General features: G+C 42.8%; 1 protein-coding gene across 1 annotated transcript; it reads right to left on the bottom strand.

The window, feature by feature from the left end:
• Positions 1-440: 440 nt before the first annotated feature.
• On the bottom strand, positions 441-7,090 carry LOC137365797 (probable G-protein coupled receptor 139). The gene is made up of 3 exons (XM_068028059.1): positions 7,021-7,090; positions 3,924-4,013; positions 441-1,339 (listed from the first exon to the last, which is right to left on the bottom strand). Exons 1-3 carry the CDS (start codon positions 7,088-7,090, stop codon positions 441-443), a joined length of 1,059 nt encoding a protein of 352 aa, XP_067884160.1.
• Between the last annotated feature and the right edge of the window lie 2,142 nt (positions 7,091-9,232).

The raw sequence follows: 9,232 nt of genomic DNA, 5'->3' as shown, positions 1-9,232 counted from the left end.
AGTGTCTGTTATTATTAATGGTTCACACTTAACAGATACAATCTGCATGATCACTGAGGCCTTCAGAATTATCTGATGTGGGCCAGTGTGCATTATATTTGAACATTTTACATTTACAAGATGGTGTTCAATGGGCATTATTGTTACATGCTTTGCAGTGACCAGATGTTTTCCCAGTTTTTCACCCTCTGTTCCGAGTTAGCAATATTGGTTCTGTTGTAATTCAGATACTAATGTTTATTCGTTCTATTGGATATGCACTGCAGGCAGCATACCCAATGCAAATGCATTCTGCTGGCTAGGTGGTTTATTGGCCAGTTCCCTCTCTCAAGAGAGTCAGCCTGTTTCCTGCCATCACCTGACAGCCTGGTGTTATGGGACAGAAGAAGGGTATGGATTGTAATCTACACAGCTTGATGCATCTTTCTGCCAATTGCTTGCTATTTATATAGTCCCCCATTCAGTGTAATCAAGTATTTCATTCCATTCTTCAGCTCTTCTCTGAATTTTCTCTGCGTCAACCCATAGATACACGTGTTAGTGCAAGAACTGAGAAGCTGAAGCATGTATCCCGTTTGCTGGTTGATGTATATTGGGTTACTGTGGTATCTGTCTGTATAATTGTAGCTTTTCACCCGCCACCTTAGGAAATGCACAACATATGTCATCCAGAGAAGAATAAAATTACCAGATATAGTAAAGAGCAGGATCATTGACCTCTTCCGGTTCTCACTCTCTGGATCATTTTGGTTATTGATGCTGCTGAGGAGTGCCCTGCGGACTATATTGGACTTTATAATATGTTTGACAGTGAGAGCATTTAACAGAAGGATCAAAAGGATCGGCACTAAAGGTGTTAAAATACTGTCAAACCACTCGGACGCCGCCCATAAGGGCGAAGTGTAATAGGCAGAGGTTTCAATGCAGAAGTATGGAATGTTGTTAATTATAAGTTGGGGTTCATACATGAAATAAAAGGGGATGCTTCTCAGGCAGCCGAGCACACACACAGTCGCTAAAACCTTGTTCGCCGTTCTCTGGGTACAATGCCTTTGTTTGAGATTCGGACAACAAATGGCTACAAAGCGATCAAAGGTGAAAGCAACCGTGAACCAGACGGAGCAGTCCAGTGCTGCAATTTTCGTGACAAGTTTCATGGCACATATGGGAGTGATGAACAAGACATTTATTGGGAAGTAAATATTGTTTATCCGCTTCAATATGACTTCAATGATCACGACCATTAGATCCGCCACTGCCATGGCCACCAAGTAATGAGTGACACATTTGGAGAGACCGCACTTTCCATGGGACAGGATCACAATCGCTAGCAAGTTCACTGCAAGAGAGAGGAAAGATAATTATCATTAGACCATCCCAAGGTCAGTCGCAGTCCCCGACCCTTGGCACTAATTCCTGGTTTGATGTTGCCTTTGTTAATTGTAACTAGTTCTGTGCACAAAACTGCTCTGGAGTTACACTGAGGCAAACTAAAATGAAGAAGTTACCGTAAGTGAACTGAATTGTATGAAAACTGAGTTAAATAAAAGATTGAGGGAATATGTAAGACTGTGGAAAATACTGATAAAGCAACAACAAAGTGAGTTGCTTCAGAAAGAGATTACATGAAGGAGGAACAGAGCAAGACAAGTTTAATATGAGAATCCAGATGGAGAGTACTGCTGTCACTGGGTCTGATTCTTACCCTTCCAATTGCCGCCAAATAATTACCTGCAAAGTCTACTCATTCTGCTCCAGCACCGTTACCACTGGTGTCCCTCAATTATCTATCCTTTTCCCGCTCACAAATCTCATTGACATGCTGCATCATTTTCCAAATTTCCTTGACAACACCAAGCTTTCCATCACTACCACATCTGACAACTCCTGCACCGCCTTAAACTATCACACTGCTTGTCTGATATCCATGATGAACAGCATTTCCTCCAATTAAATATTAGTAAGAGTGAAACAATTGCCTTCTCCCCCATCACATCTCCGTTCCCTAGCCATCAGTTCCAAACCACTCCCTGACAATTGTCTGACATTGAACAAGACTGTTCACAACGTCAATGTTATAACTGATGAGGAGCAACCACATATCTGCACCATCACTATTTAAACCTCTCTCCATTGCCCAACTCGGCTGTTGCTGCTGAATCTTTCCTCAGTCTTTCCCTCAACTCATCTGCTGCTGCTGAAACCCTCATCCATTCCATCGTTACCGCCAGACTTGACTATTCCAATACACTCCTGACTGGCCTCCCACATTCATTCTTCTGTCAAATTGAAGTCATTCAAAACTCTGCTGCTGATGGCTTTATTCACACTAAGTCCCGCTTCCCTATCACCCTTGTGCTCACTGACCTATATTGGCTGCCTGCCAAACAACGCCTCTATTGTAAAATTCTCAGCCTTGTTTTAAATTCCCTCGATTGCCTCGCACCTCCTTAACTCTTTAGCTTCCACCAGCTCGAAAATCTTTCCAGATCTCTAGTCTCCTCTAATCCTGGCCGCTTGTTCATCGTTGATATTAATTGCTCCACAATTAGCGACCGTGCATTCACTGCCTGGGTTCTGATTTCTGAAATTCCCTTCGAAATCTATTCACCTCTCTAACTCGCTTTGCTCCTTTATGATATTTCTTAAAGAATGCCGTTATATCCTTACGTGGCTCGGAGTCACATTTGTTTTCTTTCTAATGCTCCTGTGAAGGTCCGAGGAAAGTTTTATTCCTTCAAAGGCGCTATAGTAACAAAACGTGCTGCAGCTGCCTGGACATTGATGTGGACCAAAGATAAACAAGATGTAAAATGGAATGTGGAGCGAAGGTAAGAGACTGCAATACGATTAATAATGAATTCAAAGGGGGGAACAAAACGGAAAACGAAGCAACGAAATCACACTTACCAGCCCTACTCTCCTATCCTCTTTACTCTTTAATTTATCCACCTTACCAATCTAATCTTTCACGGTCAACCAATACTGATAACCACCCTGTACTTTCAGGCAACTCTGAAATGGAGAGAAAGACAGTGGAGGGAGAATCAGGACAAAATATATCCCTCGGAGATCTAGGGAATTTGTGGTGTGTCTGGTGGGTTGCAGAGAGATTAATCTTGAATGGAGCTAGAGAATCAAATAACGGGAAAACCAGCCAAAGGGAAAGGTTCAATCAAGTAACAATTTTACAAAATCCCAGTTCATATACATGTCTTTATCCATTTCTGCCACCAGCTAAATGCATTTCCCATAATCCGTTTTGTTGCTTCTCTCTCTCTCTCTCTCTGTCTCTCTCTGTCGCTCTCTCTCTATTCTAGCTTCAATTGATGCCGCCCTTTTTCCGCCAGCTCTGTTGGAAGTTGAGATTTCAAATACAACGACGGGGATTATCCCTACCATTTATTTCCCAAGCACTGGGGAAATCTTGAATTGGCGTGTATTAAACCTACATTGTCCATCACCCATGAATTCCATTGATGTGATTTTCGGCCTGCTTCATTTAGATTTCAATTTTCATGTGTAGTATTTACATTTAACAAAAACCCATCTGTTTCAGTTTGACCAAATAATCACATGCAAAGCCTTGCCCTGTGGTATTTCTCCTACATTTAGCGATCAATGGAGACGCCATTTGTTCTGCATCCAAACATAGTTTTAAAAGACTATTAGTTATCCTAGATAACTGTCACATTTCTCTGCCATCTCATCAAGTTTAAATAGTCAAGTTACTGTTTGTAAGCCAAACAATAACTGTGCATAGAACGCTACTTCATAACTAATTGATTTCCTACAGAGGTGACTTTTGAACAGCACCCTCACCAGCAGAGAGCCTACGAGGCAATCACTGGCCCTGATAACTTCTCTCAGATCTCAGGCAGAGTGAAAGTTACTGGTAAAAGGTTAACGGCCTGAAGTATTACCTCTGTTTCCCTCGCTGCATAAGCTGCCAGACGTGGTGAGTATTGCCATTCTTTCTGGCTTTATTTCATCATTGATGTTGAGCATGTCGTCTAATTCAACAATAGAAAATACATTTTTTCAATTAATGAATGATCAGGACCCTTTTCAATACCAGCAGTACAGAGCTACCTTTCTCTGGAACCCTGATTCTTGTGAAGTGCTCAGAGACAACGGTCTGGACTAAACTGGTTAATCTTCAGGTGAAAATGCTTTGCTTCTCTTTCGGTATTAACTTGATATTTCTGGCAATACAAAAATATAAAAGTTGAAACGTCAACGGAAACAAAGGTGCAATTTCTCACGGGATGGCTGATGGCAGCTGTTGCCAGCGTCTATGGGAAATATGGATTTTAGAATTAGAATTAGAACATTACAGCGCAGTACATGCCCTTCGGCCCTCGATGTTGCGCAGACCTGTGAAACCATCTGACCAACACTATTCCATTTTCATCCATATGTCTATCCAATGACCACTTAAATGCCCTTAAAGTTGGCGAATCTACTACTGCTGCAGGCAGGGCGTTCCACGCCCTTACTACTCTCTGAGTAAAGAAACTACCTCTCACATCTGCCCTATATCTATCACCCCTCAACTTGAAGCTATGTCCCCTCGTGTTTGCCATCACCCTCCGAGGAAAAAGACGCTCACTATCCACCCTATCTAACCCTCTGATTATCTTATATGTCTCTATTAAGTCACATCTCCTCCTCCTTCTCTCCAACGAAAACAACCTCAAGTCCCTCAGCCTTTCCTCGTAAGACCTTCCCTCCATACCAGGCAACATCCTAGTCAATCTCCTCTGCACCCTTTCCTTAGCTTCCACATCCTTCCGATAATGCGGTGACCAGAACTGCACGCAATACTCCAGGTGCAGTCTCACCAGACTTCTGTACAGCTGCAGCATGACCTCGTGGCTCCGAAACCCGACCCCCCTGCTAATAAAAGCTAACACACCATATGCCTTCTTAACAGCCCTATTAACCTGGTTAGCAACCTTCAGGGATTTATGCACCTGGACACCAAGATCTCTCTGTTCATCTACACTACCAAGAATCTTCCCATTAGCCCAGTACTCTGCATTCCTGTTACTCCTTCCAAAGTGAATCACCTCACACTTTTCCGCATTAAACTCCATTTGCCATCTCTCAGTCCAGCTCTGCACCTATCTATGTCCCTCTGTACCCTACAACATCCTTCGGCACTGTCCACAACTCCACCGACCTTAGTGTCATCTGCAAATATACTAACCCACCCTTCTACACCCTCTTCCAGGTCATTTATAAAAATGACAAACAGCAGTGGCCCCAAAACAGATCCTTGCGGTACACCACTAGTAACTAAACTCCAGGATGAACATTTGCCATCAACCACCACCCTCTGTCTTCTTTCAGCTAGCCAATTTCTGATCCAAAGCTCTAAATCACCTTCAACCCCATACTTCCGTATTTTCTGCAATAGCCTACCGTGGGGAACCTTATCAAACGCCTTACTGAAATCCATATACACCACATCCACTGCTTTACCCTCATCCACCTGTTTGGTCACCTTCTCGAAAAACTCAATAAGGTTTGTGAGGCACGACCTACCCGTCACAAAACCGTGCTGACTATCTCTAATGAACTTATTCTTTTCAAGATGATTATAAATCCTGTCTCTTATAACCTTTTCCAACATTTTACCCACAACCGAAGTAAGGCTCACAGGTCTATAATTACCAGGGCTGTCTCTACTCCCCTTCTTGAACAAGGGGACAACATTTGCTTTCCTCCAGTCTTCTGGCACTATTCCTGTCGAAAATGACGACATAAAGATCAAGGACAAAGGCTCTGCAATCTCCTCCCTTGCTTCCCAGAGAATCCTAGGGTAAATCCCATCTGGCCCAGGGGACTTATCTATTTTCACACTTTCCAAAATTGCTAACACCTCCTCCTTGTGAACCTCAATCTCATCTCGCCTCGTAGCTTGAATCTCAGTATTCTCAACAACATTTTCTTTCTCTACTGTAAATACTGACGCAAAATATTCATTTAACACTTCCCCTATCTCCTCTGATTCCACACACAACTTCCCACTACTATCCTTGATTGGCCCTAATCTAACTCTAGTCATTCTTTTATTCCTGATATACCTATAGAAAGCATTAGGGTTTTCCCTGATCCGATCCACCAATGACTTCTCGTGTCCTCTCCTTGCTCTTCTTAGCTCTCCCTTTAGATCCTTCCTGGCTAGCTTGTAGCTCTCAAGCGCCCAAACTGAGCCTTCACGTCTCATCCTAACATAAGTCTTCTTCTTCCTCTTGACAAGCGCTTCAACTTCTTTAGTAAACCACGGCTCCCTCGCACGACAACTTCCTCCCTGCCTCACAGGTACATACTTATCAAGGACACACAGTAGCTGCTCCTTGAATAAGCTCCACATTTCGATTGTTCACATCCCCTGCAGTTTCCTTCCCCATCCTACGCATCCTAAATCTTGCCTAATCGCATCATAATTTCCTTTCACCAGTTATAATTCTTGTCCTGCGGTATATACCTGTCCCTGCCCATCGCTAAGGTAAACCGAACCGAATTGTGATCACTATCACCAAAGTGCTAACCTACATCTAAATCTAACACCTGGCCGGGTTCATTTCCCAGTACCAAATCCAATGTGGCATCGCTCCTGGTTGGCCTGTCTACATACTGTGTCAGAAAACCCTCCTGCACACACTGGACAAAATTCATGTATTTCTCCCGGATACAGTCACCATTATTTCAGCGGTTGAAGTTTCAAAAAAGTTGATAATTTTAATTAAGAAATCGTATTAAGCAGACAACTAACAACACTAAAAATATTGATACAATGGAATAGGCGATTATATCACAGACGTCAAAACATGTCACATAGTTTGCATATTCTCTGAACTCTTTGTTTTCTTTCCATATGTCTTTCTGAAACACTCTCCATCTCTTTCCTATGTCCAAATTAATTAATACTGATATGTTACAATAGAGGACAAGGAACAAGAACAGAAACAGTTGCAGTGCTTTATACTTTCACCAGTTTTGTTGCCTTACCCATTATACCAACGGCTGCAAGAACAGGGTAGTAGATGCGTTCAAATTCAAAGATGAATGGAAAGTCCATGTTCCATGTCATAGAAGGATGTCTGTGAGACTCTGAATGAAAATTGTCAGTTCAGTCAAATGAGACTCTACTTATACCAGTGAGCGACAGCCACTGGGACACTTAGCTGAAGTGCACCACATTAGTTACATTCAGTTAAACAAACAAAATTAATCATCTATTCTCCCCAATGCTCCATGATGCAACTCAACCTATTTTCAGGGCAATTTCAAAACACTTTAAAATTGCTTTGGAATATCTTCAAAAACAAGAGGTCCCCTGCACGCTGCGATGGAGATGCATAAACATTCTCATTGAACAAACATCCGGACATTGGTTACATGCACTTTGATAGTCATTTTCAAAAATCTCTACTCAGAACTGTGTACTGTGTGAATGGCCCTCAAGTATTTGTAATTGGGAGCTGAAATTATTGAATGCAATTGATGATTTGAGCTTCCAGGAGAAGAGAGCAGGGAAGTATTTAAGAGGAAAATAGATAATCACATTTCTATGAAAGTACTTCAGTTAAAATGGTGTTTGCGGATGACACAAAGGTCGGTGGAGTTGTGGATAATGTTGAGGATTGTCAGAGGATACAACAGGATATAGATCGGTTGGAGACTTGGGTGGAGAAATGGCTGATGGAGTTTAATCCGGACAAATGTGAGGTAATGCATTTTGGAAGGTCTAATGCAGGTGGGAGGTATAAAGTAATTGGCAGAACCCTTAGGAGTAGTGACAGGCAGAGAGAGCTGGACGTACAGGTCCGCAGGTCACTGTAAGTGGCAACGCATGTGGATAAGGTAGTCAAGAAGGCATATGGCATGCTTGCCTTCATCGGTCGGGACATAGAGTATAAAAAGTGGCAAGTCATGTTGCAGCTGTACAGAACCATAGTTAGGCCACACTTAGAATTTTGCATGCAATTCTGGTCGCCACACTACCAGTAGGACGTGGAGGCTTTGGCGAGGGTACAGAGCAGGTTTACCAGGATAATAAAAGCAAAATACTGCGCATGCTGGAAATCTGTAATAAAAACAAGAAATGCTGGAACCACTTCAGCAGGTCTGGCAGCATCTGTGAAAAGAGAAGTAGAGTTAACGTTTCGGGTCAGTAAGCCTTCATCGGAACCCATGATGAAGGGTCACTGACCCGAAACGTTAACTCTGCATCTCTTTTCACAGATGCTGCCAGACCTGCTGAGTGGTTCCAGGTTTACCAGGATGTTACCTGTTCTGGAGGGCATTAGCTATGAGGAGAGGTTGGAAAAACTCGGATTGTTTTCACTGGAACGACGGAGTTGGAGGGCGACATGATGGAGGTTTACAAAGTTATGAGCGGTATGGACAGAGTGGATAGTCAGAAGCTTTTTCCCAGGGTGGAAGAGTCAGGTACTAGGGAACATAGGTTTAAGGTGCAAGGGGCAAAGTTTAGAGGGGATATGCGAGGCAAGTTTTTTACACAGAGGGTGGTGAGTGCCTGGAACTTGCTGCCAGCGAAGGTGGTGGAAGCAGATACGATAGCAAAGTTTATGAGACGTCTTGACAAATACATGAATAGGAAGGGAACAGAGGGATATGGGCCCCAGAAGTGCAGAAGGTGTTAGTTTAGGCAGGCATCAAGATCGGCGCAGGCTTGGAGGGCCGAATGGCCTTTTCCTGTGCTGTACTGTTGTTTGTTGTGAATGAGTGAAGAGATTTCCACAGATGAACTTTTTTTTAAAGAATGCTCATTTGAATGTTTTGATTTTCTGTGTAAAATTTAACCTTTACTGGATGTCACATGCCTTAAGCTAAATAAACAACAAGAAACTTGATGACTAAAGGAGTTGTACACAGAGAAATGACATGTGAAGATTTATGGTGGTCAGGAAGTATTCACTTTCTGTTGGGCTGTGGATGTTTTTCCAAGTCAGTTGCAGATCAGCCTGCCGAGAGAGAGGATGCCATCTGATCTGTACTCCAGTTCACTGAGAAACCCTGAGAATCCAGTGGGATAACAGAAACTCCTGATGTTGTATTTCCTCTGGAAGGCATTATAAATTAATCTTCCACATCGCCTGAAGGTAAAGGCTGCGAAAGATCACAGTGACAGACGTGGGACACTAGAAAATCGGACAACTGCTATTATTTCACATCCTCTCCTATTCCTTCGACAATT

The sequence above is a fragment of the Heterodontus francisci genome, unplaced genomic scaffold (assembly GCF_036365525.1).
Source record: "Heterodontus francisci isolate sHetFra1 unplaced genomic scaffold, sHetFra1.hap1 HAP1_SCAFFOLD_361, whole genome shotgun sequence".
Lineage (NCBI taxonomy): Eukaryota > Metazoa > Chordata > Chondrichthyes > Heterodontiformes > Heterodontidae > Heterodontus > Heterodontus francisci.
Note: the sequence above shows the minus strand (reverse complement) of the source record. Positions and strands in the feature narration are given on the sequence as shown.